The 14,011-nt window shown below is 38.3% G+C and overlaps 1 protein-coding gene across 10 annotated transcripts; it reads left to right on the top strand.

Annotated features, from left to right (window-relative positions):
* The first annotated feature begins 4 nt into the window (after window positions 1–4).
* On the top strand, window positions 5–6,322 carry LOC124994503 (pyrin domain-containing protein 3-like). Of its 10 annotated transcripts, none has more exons than XM_047566529.1 (4): window positions 155–593; window positions 1,453–1,537; window positions 3,441–3,785; window positions 5,184–6,322. In XM_047566529.1, exons 1-3 carry the CDS (start codon window positions 426–428, stop codon window positions 3,473–3,475), a joined length of 288 nt encoding a protein of 95 aa, XP_047422485.1. In that variant the 5' UTR covers window positions 155–425; the 3' UTR covers window positions 3,476–3,785; window positions 5,184–6,322. The 10 variants fall into 10 exon arrangements, 9 of the variants coding, with proteins under 9 accessions (XP_047422480.1, XP_047422476.1, XP_047422479.1 ...); XM_047566528.1 differs by having other exon boundaries at window positions 3,337–3,785; XM_047566524.1 differs by lacking the exons at window positions 155–593; window positions 1,453–1,537 and adding an exon at window positions 5–148.
* Window positions 6,323–14,011: the final 7,689 nt, after the last annotated feature.

Here is a 14,011-nt window from a genome sequence, read left to right as displayed (position 1 = left end):
CCGTGCTCGCCCTGGCTTCCGGTGCAAGGTCGGAGGCCGGAAGCGCAGGATACAGGGCTTCGCTGCGGAGCCCACTGCAGCCTAGCTCTGGTGAGTCTCGGTGAGACCCGTAAGGCCGCCAGCCTCGGAGACGTGACGTTTCCAGCTGGTGAGTTACAGCTTCACTGTCTGGAAAAGGACTGCCACTTCCAGGGAGGGCTCAGCTGCCCGAAGGGTTCGGCGTGGTTGGTAGAGAAGGCTTGCCCAGCCTGTGCGAGGCCTTGGTTTCTCTCCCCGGCGCCTCAAATCAAAACAAAAACAACAGAAACCATTAAAAAGTCTCGGGTTTACACTCAACCGAGAAAGTACGGAAAACGTCACCACCCTGTTAAGCCGTCACCGTTTGCCTCCATGGCTGACTGCAGAGTTCTCCCTAGCAAATTAATATGCGTGGTGCACAAGAACGGGACGGCCGAGCCAACGTCAGGGCTCTGCGTTCGGGAAAGCACACGGTGGTTCCTTCCGAGCCAGACGGGAGTGACCCAGGCCCGGGAACAGATTCCCGTTGCCTTAAAGCGTTCCGAAGAAAACGAAGTTGTAGTCGGAGAACAAAGGTAGTCGTCCTCCATGCGTGCTGACCGTACTGGGGTGGTGGGCAGAACGCGTCTAAGACGGATGGGAAAACGGACTGCGTTCGTAGGGAGGTGGGTCAAACCTGGGTTCTGGAATATTTTTGGAATCAGGGATTGAATTCCCAGATGCTTAACCACCTAGCCACATGTCCAGTCCTTTTTTTATTTTTAATTTTGAGATAGAGTCTAAGTTGCCTAGGGCCTTGCTCAGTTGCTGAGGCTGGTCTTGAATTTGCAATCCTCCTGCCTCCGTCTCCCCAGCCGCCAGGATTACGGGTGTGCGTCACCACGCCCAGCAGGTTCTGTTCTTTTGCCTAATTGTCATGTTAAGGTTCGATCAGATGCAGATGATCAGAAGTAATGGATTTTTTTTCTTAAGGCCTGACATAACTCTTGTATGAAAAGCTGCCCAGTACCTTACCTCTCAGCCTGCCTTTCATTTTTGCCTCCTTTTGAGAGGAAGAAGTTGGCAACTGGTGCTTGCTTGAAGAATTCTATCATAATAGTTTATTGTAGAATATTTAATTCTATATTCCATTCTTTTGGAAAATTATTACGTATTATAATGTCATTCATATAATAATTTGTAGCTAAGATCTCACTGTTCTATATGGATCAAGAGACCTCTCCAAGGTGGGTTGATGCACTTTTTGCGGAGACAATTGCGATTTTTCTTTTCTTTCTTTCTTTCTTTCTTTCTTTCTTTTTCTTTCTTTTTCTTTCTTCCTTCCTTCCTTCCTTCCTTTTCTTTTTTCTTTCTTTCTTTTTTTTTTTTTTTTTTTTAAGGAAGTCTGTAAAATAAATCTAGTGCACAAATTTAGATCTGTTTCTAAATTGAAAGCCGTGGACAGCAGATGAACCCCAGTCATCCCTGATCCTGGAGTGTCATCAAAAGCCAAGCCTGGAAAACATTCCTTGCCAAAAAGGTGAGGATGTTTACATCCTTGACACTCTGATGCTTACAGTTATCAGACATTCCAGGACAGCGGGTTTCTTGACTGTAACAGGATAATACCAGGATATTCCTAGCACTGCAGCAGTAAGATAACTGCAAAAATGTTTCTGGTTCTAACTTTTTAGTGCACAAAGAAGCCTCTTGATAACTTCACATTAGAATAGACACCTTATGTACTCTCTGACTTCCAAAAACTTCTGGGTGACATTAATTGGTTAACATCCTTCTTAAGTTAATTACAGCTGAGCTAGGGCATTTGTTCAGTATCCTCAAAGGAGATCCAACTCTGTCTTCTCCTCAGTGGCTTACTTTAGAAGCTAAAACTGTGTTGACTTGTGTAGAGTATACTTTTTAAGCAGCCCGACTTACTAGGGTTGATCTAAATAGATCTATTCAAGTACTGATTTTTCCTACTACTTGTACCCCTGCGGGAGTACTTTGACAAGAAACAAAAATTATAAAATGACTTCACCTGCCACATTCCTCTAAATCCTTAATGCCACTTAATGATTCAGTTGCTCAATTAATTACAGAAATCCAATATCAAATGCAGCAACTCTTAGGGCTAGAGCCTTCCCTTTTTGTAGTTCCTTTTATTATTGCACAACAAGATTGGCTTTGACAAAAATACAAGTTGACAGATTATACTTGCTGATTTTCCTGACCAAATTGATAGTCATTACCCTGCTAATAAAATTTTACAGTTTGCTTCTATAATTACTTTTCTTTTCCCTAAAATTGTTTGCACTAACCAATTTCTCAGGCTATAACTGGTCCAGCTCAGGGAGGGCTGGATTTCATAGGAAAAGAGAGTCTAAAATTCATCAAATTTCTCCCCTGTAGTGTGCTGAAATGAAAGCTATAATGTTTATCCTACAACACTTTTTATCGGAATCTATAAGTGTTTACAGTGACAGTGCTTATGCAGTAGGGGCAACTCAAGTAATTTAAACAGCCACTATTGGGCATGCTAACTGAGGAATTATTTCAACTTTTTAAATCTTTACAAAACACTGCAACAAGGATGTCACCCATGTTTTATTGGATGTATTTGGGCTCATTCAGGTCTTCCAGGACCTTTAGTAGAAGGAAACAATGTTATAGATCATCTCTTTCAGTACATTTTCAGTAGAATGTATAGCACCTTATAACTTGTCTTAAGCATTACATGCTCTATGTCACCAAATTGCTTCCAATTTGTGCAAAGAATGTCACCTCACTTTGGAGCAGGCTCAGACCATACTTAAACTATGCCCTCAGTGTGTTACTCACCTCCCAGCTTATCAACTGGGGTAAATCCTTGGGGCCTTTAACCAAATCATATTTGACAGATGGATGTGACACCTGTACAGCAGTTTTGAAGACAACATTGGGTACACGTGTCTGTTGACACCTATTCTCATTTTTGCTACAACACAAACAGGAGAAAGTACTAAACATGTCATTAATCATTGGCTTCTTTTGTAGTCATGGGCAAACCTCAAGAATTCAAAACTGATAATGATCCAGCTTATACCAATACCAGTTCTTTTCAGTGCTTTTGTGCTTCTTATCATTTTATTCATAAGACATGAAGCCCATACAATGCTCAGGGAGAAGAATAGTAGAATGTGCCAGTAGAATGTTAAAAGTTCAACTTCAAAACCAAAGGGGGAGATAGGTATTATTCATCTCTGCAGAATGAATTTTATCATGCTTTTTACTTTAAATTTCTTAAATCGTGAAAAGAAGGATCACACTGCGACTTAGAGATATCAAATCTCTTTTCAGTTTGTTCAGCAGGAATGGTATGGTGGAAAGATTTACAATCAGGAAAATGGAGTGGCCAGATCCAATAATGATGGGGAGAAGAGGTTATGTCTATATCTTTCCAGAAGGTGCTGAGAAGCTGATTTGGGTACCCGAGTGAGCAGTGCATCATCAACATGGATCCAACAGCCGAACCGGAACCGGAACCGGAACCGGAACCCGAATTAAAAAGACAAAGGATCGCTTCAGAAACAGCGGAGCCGGAGCAGAAGCTGCCCCGAAACAATCTGAAGAGGAAAAGATGCAAGAAAAACAGACAAGCAATGAAGGGCACACTGATTTCAAGTCCCCCGACTTGGGGTCAGATCAAGAACCTGACAAACAAAGCTGAGAATGTGATTGAGAGTCAGGGCGTCCCTGTGACACCAGCTACCATGTTTATGGCAATGCTGGCTGTTGTAAGTTGTCAGGTATGTATGGTAACGAGAACTCATTGGACATGTTTTCCAGATCCTCCCGTAATTTATCCCACTACCTGGGCTGAAGGATCTATTCCAGAGTTTACAATTATTCTGCCATGGTGGGAGGGGTCAATCTGACTTCTATATTATCCCCTCTCATTACTTTAACTTTCTCTGGGTATAGTGTTGTGACCCTTGTTTGTTCACCAAAAAAGTGGTTGCTTACAAGTGTCCCAGGAATATAAGACATCCTGTGGTGATACTTGTGTCCCTTATTGCCCTAATTCCACCACTTCAGAACTGGGAACTTTTCCTTAATGACTAGATTGTCCTAATTTAGTTCCTGTAAGACATAATATTTTCCAGTCCAAGTCATATGTCCTGTACTTGTCTCAAAGTTAGATCCAGCACATCCTCATAATGAACCCATGACTCCTGGAAGGTTTGTTAGTAAAATCTTGACCACAGGATCAGGAGGCACTCAGAATTTATGGTATCTAATTGTTGCTCTAGATCTTGTTAAATCCACAAGTCAGTCACTTGCAGATGTAACCAGTGATTGTACTGCTAACTCTTTTGTGGTTGTGTGTCCAGTCTCCTTATGTGTCATTAATAGGAAATACTAATAGCACAAAAATGGATGATTAATATTTTTTTACAATATACTAACTATAATCTTACTAATTGTGTGACTAAGCCTATCAAAAATCAAGATATTTTGGTTTTATACCAGCCTTCCTTCCTTATGCTTCCCAGCAGCATTGCAGATGCCTGGTATTAAGATATAGGCCTACAGGTTCTTCAAGAACTTCATAATTGACTGAGTCTATCACAGTGTGCTGTGGGACTTAGTCTTTGGTATCGTTACTTTCATTAGTGTGATTGCTTCTATGATCACTGTCTCTGACACTCAGGCACAGGACATTCAAACAACTCATTTTGTCACTGCTTTGACAGAAAATACATCAAGAGCCCTGTGAGATCAGGAGAATATTGATGATAAACTTAAAGCTAAGTTAAATGCTTTAAAAGCTGCACTGTAATAAACTTAGGTGATCAGATATAAAGTTTTAAGGTCAGAGAACAATGACAATGCCAAGTTGCTTATCAATTTATTTATGTAACACCTGTTTTATATAGTAATTCCCAGTGGGATTGGAAGAAAATAAAGATCCATCTATTAGGAATTTAAAATCTTAACAGTGTTAGTGTAGATCTTTTACAACTACATGGTTACATCTAAGTCATGCAAAAAAGAAAGATTCCTATGTTGTCTCCTGCCAGTTTTTCCTGAAAAACTGTTAAATGACCTAAATGGTTTCAGTCCTTGGAATGTGCTAAAACATGCTACATGGTATTTTATTGGGCTTGTTTCCTTACATTGAATTTTGTATTATTTTCTCACAGTCATCTGCAGTCGCATCAGATACCAATTCCAACACCTCCAAGTAGACATGCATCAGTTGCAATTAAAAAGTAAGAAAGGGGGACATGTGGAGAGCAGATCAGCACCCCCCACCCCTGACCCATCATCGGCTGATCCTGTGGTATCGGCAAAAACCAAGCCTGGGAAACCTTCCTTGCCAAAAAGGCAAGGATGTTAACAGACGCTAAGAGTTATCAGACATTCCATACAATGGGCTTCCTGTGTGCAGCTGGATGTTCCTGGTATTGCAACATTAGGATAACTGCAGAAATGTTTTTAGTTTGTTAACTTTAGTGCACCAAAGAAGCCTCTTGATAACTCATGAGACTTGAGCAACTTACAATGCCCCTATAGTTGAACTTCCTCCATCAGAGTGCAGTGTGTCACCTGGCCGCAGCTTTACTTGAAAATGTCTGTTTTTTCTCCATCTCCCGTCGTCCCTACTTGAGATCCTTTGTTGATGCTGCGTGCATTGGGACAGACCACTTTCTTCTACATTAATGCATGCTTCAAGTTTACGCAAGTTTGTCTCTACAGAAGCGATAAGAAAAATCTCTGTTCAGGGAAAAGTTAGCTTTTCTCCTTCATTTCTGGCAGTCCTTCCTAAAAGGTCATATGTTATAATTCTTAAGTAATTCTTATTGAGTTCCCAAGAACCCAGTCTTCCAATTAGACTTGCTTTTGCTATTGACTTTGCAGAAGTTCCTGCACAGTATTTTTTTAAACTTTATAGTTAGAAATAATTTAAAATTTTCAGAAAAGTTATGATAAAGAACTCCTGAATTCTTAGATGCAGCAATTAAAAAAATATATTTTTAGTTGTGGATGAACCCAGTACCTTTATTTTTATGTAGTGCTGAGGATTGAACCCAGTGCCTCACATGTTAGGCAAATGCTTTACTTCTAGAGCCACAACCCCAGCCCAGGTTCACAAATTAACATTTTAATACACTTAAATTCTGTGTACTGCAGGCCTCCTATTTATATTTATTAAATATTTTAAAACAGTTATCCCTTATTTCAATGTGAATTTCTAAGAACAAAGATCCTTCTACTAGGGTGTCTTTTATCAAAATAAAGATGTTTGACATTGATATAATAAAGTTCATATTCTGATGTTGATCATTTCAATGTCGTTTTAAAGCATCTTTCCCCTCTATTACAGATCTAGTACATATAAAAATTATATTACTCCAGTTTTGTTGTGCGATGATTTGATATACATTGTGAAATAATTTTAATTAAAACATCCATCACCTCATTTAGTTTCCATTTGTGTGTGTTGTGAAGGTCAATTTTTTTTTTTTATACAGCATTCTCTAATTGGAGTTTGCCAGTATTTCCTCACAATTAGATTCAGGTTATTCATTACTAATTGTAATACAATTTATATTCAGTTGTATTTCATCCCTATCCCAATGTTGCACCATTTTTAACTGCAGTAGCTTAATACATTTGTCAATTTTGTTTATCTTTTCAAAGACCAACTCTTTTAGTCTTTCATTCTTTCTGATTTGGTCTTTTACAAATTTGGGATTTGCTTCTTTCTAAGTATTTGGGACGCATGCCTAGGTTGTTTGATATACGTACTCATTGCTATACATTTCCTCTTAGAACTGCTTTTCCAGTATCCTGCAGGTTTTGATATGTTCATTTGCATTTTCATTGGTTTTAAGGAATTGAAAAAAATTTTTTTTCTGGTACTGGGGATTGAACTCAGGGCACTCAACCACTTAGCCATATCCCCAGCCCTACTTTGTATTTTATTTAGAGACAGGATCTCACTGAGTTGCTTAGCACCTCACTCACTGAGGCGGGCTTTGAACTTTGAGATCCTCCTGCCTCACCCTCTGTAGCTACTGGGATTACAGGCTTTCGCCACTGCACCTGGCCAGTTTTAAGGAATTTATTTAAATTCCCTTCTGATTTATTTAATGACCCACCATTGGTTGAAAAGTGTACTGTGCAGTTTCCATGTATTTTTATAATTTTTAGTTTTACTGTTATGAGTAGATAAGACACAGAACATGACTTTATATATTCAAGATTTGTTAGGACTTTTTGTGGCCTATTATAGTGTCTATCCTAGAGAAAGTTCCATGAGCTACTGAGTGTACCCTGTACCTGTTGGAAAGAAAATACAAGTGTCTCTTGGGTTCATTTGCTGTGTAGCAGTTTCACTTACATGTTCCATTGTTTTTTGTCAGGATCATCCATTGGTGAGAGAAATACCATTATTGTATTTGAGCCTATCGCACCCATACAAAGTCAGTTTTATAAGTTGGGTGCTGTGACAAAAGGTGATGTTAGCATCTGAATCAAAACATGTAATCATATTGTGACCTTGTCTTTGATGGGTGGAAGTAAAGCTGCTCCTCTTCTCTTTAGGTGTCCATTTGCTTGGAATACCATTTCCACTTCTTTCACTTGTTTCTTGTAGAACATTGTTGGGTCTACTAAAACAGCTATTATGTATTTTTGAATTGGAGAATTAGTCTCTTTACATTCAAGGTCTTAGTCTTATTTTAAATGTTCTTTCATTTCTGGGTTGCTTGCTAATATTCTCTCTCCTGTATACCTCCTCTTCTAGTGGGATTTATACTTTCTCTGCCATCAAGATGGTATTTACCTTTCATTTCTGGACCCAGGATTCCCTTGTTTTGCAAGTTTGGTCTGGTTCTCGGAAAATCTTTATTTCTAATGTTTCTGAAGGTTTTTGCTGGATATGAAATTGTGGATGACTCTCATTTTCTTTAAAAATTCAGTTGATTTCATACCCTCCTGGCCGGCAGGGTTTCTGTTAAATGCCCTGTCAGGGAGCTGCCCGTGTCACTTTCTTGTACTTGCTCCTCCAGTGGTTCCTGGCTAGTGTGGGTACACTGGGAAGTGATGAGATCCTGCTTCAAAGCAAGGCTACTGTAGGGACTTATAAGTGGGCCACAAGCCTGTGAGGATTATGAAACTTTCCAGTAGCTAGGAATGCCAACATCTGCAAGTTTGGTGAGGCTCTTCACTCCTGTCCCTGCCTAGGGGAGATTCCGCCTCGCCCATCTGTAGTCAGGTGGAAGACAACACGGCAATTCACCCTCTTCCTGCGTTGTCCCAGGTCTCACAAATCTCTTCTCACAAGGTCTCACAAGTCTCACAGGTCTTGTAGTCAGTATTGTGGGCGATTTCCAGCATTCCCCTACACTCAACCCTTCAATTTGGAGAATAAAAAAATCTACCTCTGTCACACAGTGTTCATACCTCCCAGTCTTCAGTAACCTGACACATGAAAGGTACCTGACAATGAGCTTCCTCTCTCCAGTGGGTGTCTCAGGATGGGATCTGCCCCACTTAAAGATGGGCGATACAACTTACTTATTCAAGTTGGCCGCTCTGGCTCCGAATGTGTTGGCAAATGGGGAGCTGCAGCTCAGGTGTGGTTGGTTGGAGGTCCTGGAAGCAGGGCAGTCAATCTGGGGGTCCTGGCAGTGGGGAGTAGTCCGTTGAGCTGAGGGTCCCAGAGGCAGTAAGTGGTGGGTTGGGCTGAGGGGTCCTGGAGACAGGGCTTGGTCCAGCCAAGGGTCCTACAGGTCCTGGCTGTTGTCTCAAAATGGCAACAGCCACGTGTAACCAAACCTGCAGGTACTGTGACAGTGAACTTCCAGGCAACAGCAGGCTGCTGGCGCTCCACTGGCCGTCTGCTGGGAGAACTCCAGCAGTGGGTGACGGGTAGGGGGAAAGACAGGTGATTGGCAGGCAAATGGCAGATGGTGAGCATCTGCACTCAAAAAGCTGCCTCACCAAGCAAGAGATCCTCTGCTTGAAAACTGAGTCACAGAGCAACAAGGACCACAGCCTCCATCCAGTCCGCCATCTTGGATATCCCCACACTCATTAACTTCACACATGGCTTTGGCAGCTTTGTGGGTTAGGAAGTGGGTGCTGGAAACCTCCATCAATCTTGAGAATACTCAGTGCATTCATTTTCAATTACATGCTTCAGCATCTCTCATGAAATGCTTTTTATTTTCCATGTGTTGGGTTCCTTTTTCTTGACATTTTGACTTAATTTCCCCTATCACCTTATAAATTACATACTCTTTAACTACTGTACAGCAGTGATTCTCATGGTCTGTGGACACCTAAGGGTCACTAAGATCCTTTCAGGTATCCACAACATCAATCATGATATTGTTTGCTCTTCTCGCTTTTTGATACTTGATAGTACAAAAACCATGTTAACAATGTAAATTTTCTAGGGCCAAATTGTAAATCTTGATTCTTTGTCATTTCTTATATTGTACATGACAAAATGTGACATTCAAAGAACTGCTGCATACCAATCTTCTTTGCTTAGCTTATGTGATTGATTTGGAGTTGAATTAGTTTTTTCTTATCAAGCACTGTTTTTACCTGAATGAACATCTGTTGGAGAAACTATTTAGATTTGCATATTCGGAAGACATGAAATGAACCCAGCTCAAGAGAACAATTATATTTGTGGCCAATGATGAAACTCAGGCTTTCAAGCAAAAACTAGAAGTGAAAAATTTTGACCAGTTCACAATTTAAACTTATTTTGGATAATGGTGGAGATGGTAATGAATATAACTGCTGTGGTCTGAATATTTGGGAGGTAGGTGGATCATGAGGGTAGAACTTTGATGAATAAAATTAAAAGGAGCTGCATTTATTATCAATTATTACTTGTTCAGTAGTATGAAGATTTACTTTATATGCAAAATGTTTTATATACTTAGGTATTGCCTTATGTAAACATTTTTATAGACATTTGTAAACAAAAATTGCATGTCAAAACATCACTAAATACTTATAAGCCCATTCTCATGTGCTTATTAAAGGGTCTATATCACATGTAAAAGTCCACTATGGAGTCAGTTTAATACAATTTTCTGCTTACAATGAAAACACAGAAGTTGAGAAATAACATGATGGTTTAAAAAAAAAAAGGAATTATCAGCTAATAGAAACTGTTTAAAGTTATATCACAGTAGTAAGTGGAGTCAGAGTCATTTTGTGCATAAATTATTTTAATAAAGAAAAAAATGAGTTGGATGCCACCTTTTGAGTACTAAACCATTTAGTAACTTCATTAAAAAATTGTCTATATATATTGTGCTATTAAACAATAGGGGCTTCTACCAAAAGTAAAAGATGACCACTTCTAATGTGACTCTCCTTTCAAGATATCAAGCCATAAAAGTTTGATTTCAGGGAAAATAACAACACTTTTAACTTTTCCTTTTTATTAAGTATTTTTGTTGGTTTTGCTGGGTCTAAACCCAGTGCCTTGTCCCTGAGTCATATCCCCAGGCCTATATTAACATTTCTAATTATATTTAACACCTACATCCTACATGGATTCATATGATTTTAAGAGCATTTTAGCTCTATTAGATATGAAAAATGAAAAATTCCCAAGATAATGTGGCCTGAGAAAAGGGAGTGGAAAAAAAAGGTGCCATATGCTGAGGGTTTTCTCTGCCAAGACGCCTACTGCAGACAGGGAAGCAGTGTTCTATCACCCCTAATGTGACAGTTACTAGGCATTAAACCCCTACAAAGACAGATCCGCAGACTCTCAACCCAGAAGGTTGCAATCCTAAACCCTCACTGACACATTCCCCAAACTTTTGAGTGCCCAAGAAAACTGATATGCTCACAGACCACCCCTCAAAATAACCGACGTAAACTCAGTCCCTTTCTTAGTTCAGGGGCTCATTTTCTACCAGGAAAGTGGGTCCCATGATGCCATTTTATCCCTGTACTCCCTGTTCCTGTGTGAGCATTTTCTACCAGGAAAGTGAGTCCCATGATGCCATTTTATCCCTGCACTCCCTGTTCCTGTGTGAGACTTCGTTCATGAAGTCAAGATGACTTGTGAGGTCTGCATCCTGCCAGTCTTTTTGGTGCTTACAAACTCAAATCCTACAAAGCAAAACACTCAGGAAAATTCTTTGAAGAAAAAAGCAGATGTATGTAAAATCAAATGGCAGCAAAGAATGGAAGGTGTCTACTCTTAACTATTTTCAGTCTGACTTGTTTTGTCACAACGACAACTACAAAGGAGAGAGAGATGTTGGTTATTTAACATGCACTCACAAAACTGACTTGCTCCAGAACTACTTCAACTACTTGCTAAGGCAAGAATATGAAACATCTATATGATTATGAATATGAAAAATGGCCACTAAATTTGAGATAGAAATTTGTATCATGGATTATCAAATATGAATTAAGTCAAAAAAATTCTTAATTATAACTATTAAAAAGGGAAACGAAAGTACTAAAATTAACAAAATGATTCAAACATCCTAATTTCACTAAAATCCTAAATTTTTAAATGCTATGAAATATGTAAAGGATGAATTGAGAACGACAAAAAAAAATAAGTATACCTAAGAATAACACAATTGTTACATTTAAATGAGTCTAAAACTGGGTAAGAGGATGATAAAACAAGGTTAATAGTAAAAACCAGAATTTCCATCTGTAGTTTACATATAAGGCAATTAATCTAACACATGTTGAATTTCATTTGATCTGATAGGTAATTAGATCAAAATTTTTTCTAAATAGTCATCCTGTGACATGGGGTACTGATAGTAAGTTGCAGAATCCAGAGCCAAGATCATATTTTAAATTTTTTGGTAGATTTTGACTGACTTACAGACTGAATAAAATGTTCACGATTAATTAGCTTTTCTCCTTTGACAGCTGTCTTTTAATGTTTTGACAAGCATTTTTATATTTTTAATATTTACTCTAATGTTATGCTACTAGTATTTACAGGGATCCAGAAAATGAAGAAGTTGTAAACCACCTTTAAGTACTGACCACTTTCAAAGGAGATTTAGGTTTTCTTATTTAATATTCTTAAAATTCCAGGTACTCTTCTATTAAATGAATGCCTATGTATTTAGTCCCCCAAATTTGTATAATTTATATATATGTCTATAATATATATAATATATACACATACACACATTTAACAGTATTATAAATCCAAAGCTGTTTTGTTAGGACTCAGTATATAGAAGAATATTAACTTCAGTGCATTTTAAACTAGAGATGTAATAGTTAAATAGGTGAAGATTCTTATTTCATTGTAGTCTTTGAGTTGCATTAAACTTATTTTTAAGCAAGAGAAAATCAATATGCTTCCCAGAAATTATTTCAAAATCTTACTTTAGATGAAATCAGACTGACAAAAACCAAACGAAATGTTTAAATTGGTATATTTTGGGTCAAAAAGTGTATCTTCTGAAATTTACTTGCTGCTTTAATTAGTTTGCTAATACATATTAGAATTAAACTTTATAAGACCTATCTCTTTTTACTTGAAAAATAAGTGGCTGAGTTTAATCAATGCCACAAGATTTCAAATATATATATTGATATAACACAATTATCTATGTCATTCATTTTTACACAAATTACAAAGCTAAATTCTACCTCAATTCAAAACTTTTGAAGCTTTCCTACCAAAGAAAGAAAGAAAGAAAGAAAGATAAAGATTTCCTCTTTTTCCTTCGCTTCATTGCTGGGGTTTGAACCCAGAGCATTGCCCATGCTAAGCTTTTGAAGATTAACCATAACATTCACTATAAAAATGAGAATTTTTGCTCTGAAATTCTAAAAAGTGAGAAGGTAGGTAGTATTTTTTTGATCATTTAAGTGGGGTGCCCTGGCTTCACACCTATAATCCCAGGGACTCAGGAGGCTGAGGCAGGAGGATCACACGTTTGGGCAACTTTTAGCAAGACTCTGTCTCTCTATGAAAAACAAAGTTCGTGGCTAAGGGATGTGGGTCAGTGGCAGAGTACCAATGGATTCCAATCCCCAGCACTGCCAAAAAAGTTCAGAATCAACTCTAGATAGATCTTTTATGAAAAGGCTGGGTATGTAGCTCAGTGGTAAACACTTGCCTAGCACATGGAAGGCCCTGGGTTATCTCCAGCACTGGAAAAGAAAAGGAAAATAACAAAATTAAAGGTTAGTCGCTGCAAAATAGTATCAAATCAATAATAAATAGAAAAGCACATCACAATGAAATATTCTGCCCTATCTGCACTTATTTTTGCTGTGCTAGAGATAAATCAAGGGTTTTGTGCAAGGAAAGTGACTCTACGACTGAGCTGTACCCTCAGCCATGTAGTATGTAATAATATCAGTGCAAAGGCTTTAATTGTGGACTACCAAATGCTATTTAAAACATTTTATCATTACATTTCAAATTCATAACATTGGAGGGATGGTTATATTTACTTTGGGTCAAAGTGACCTAACCTGATCATTATATTTAATGTCTTTCATATGGAGCTTGCAAAAATTAAAACATGTTCATTTTGATAAAAATACTTTTGGGGTTGGGGATTTAGCTCGGTGGCAGAGCGCTTGCCTTGCACGCTCGAGGCCCTGAGTTGGGTCCTCGGCCCTGGAGGAGGAAAAAAAAAAAAAGGTCTAAAAAAAAAAAAAAAAATGCTTTTAACACTGTCAGGTTGATTACTGAGCTCCCAAATTCACTTTTTTAAAAAATCTAGGAAATAACCATAAATATACTAAAAACTGTCTCTACTTTCAGTTCTCTCCTTTTGTTCTTAGTAGATGTCTTATTATAATTTAAAAAAATATTTTTAGTTATAGACCAACACCATGCCTTTCATTTATTTATGTAGTGCTGAAAATCAAACCCAGTGCTAGGCAAGTGCTGTACGACACTGAGCCACAATCCCAGTCCCATCTTATTAATATTTTAAAACTTGGGATTATCCGTTATTCCAACAGCTAAATTCTTTCA

Source organism: Sciurus carolinensis, chromosome 10 (genome assembly GCF_902686445.1).
Source record: "Sciurus carolinensis chromosome 10, mSciCar1.2, whole genome shotgun sequence".
Classification (NCBI taxonomy): Eukaryota; Metazoa; Chordata; class Mammalia; order Rodentia; family Sciuridae; genus Sciurus; species Sciurus carolinensis.
The sequence above is the reverse complement of the archived record's forward strand: the minus strand, read 5'-3'. Positions and strand labels throughout refer to the sequence as shown.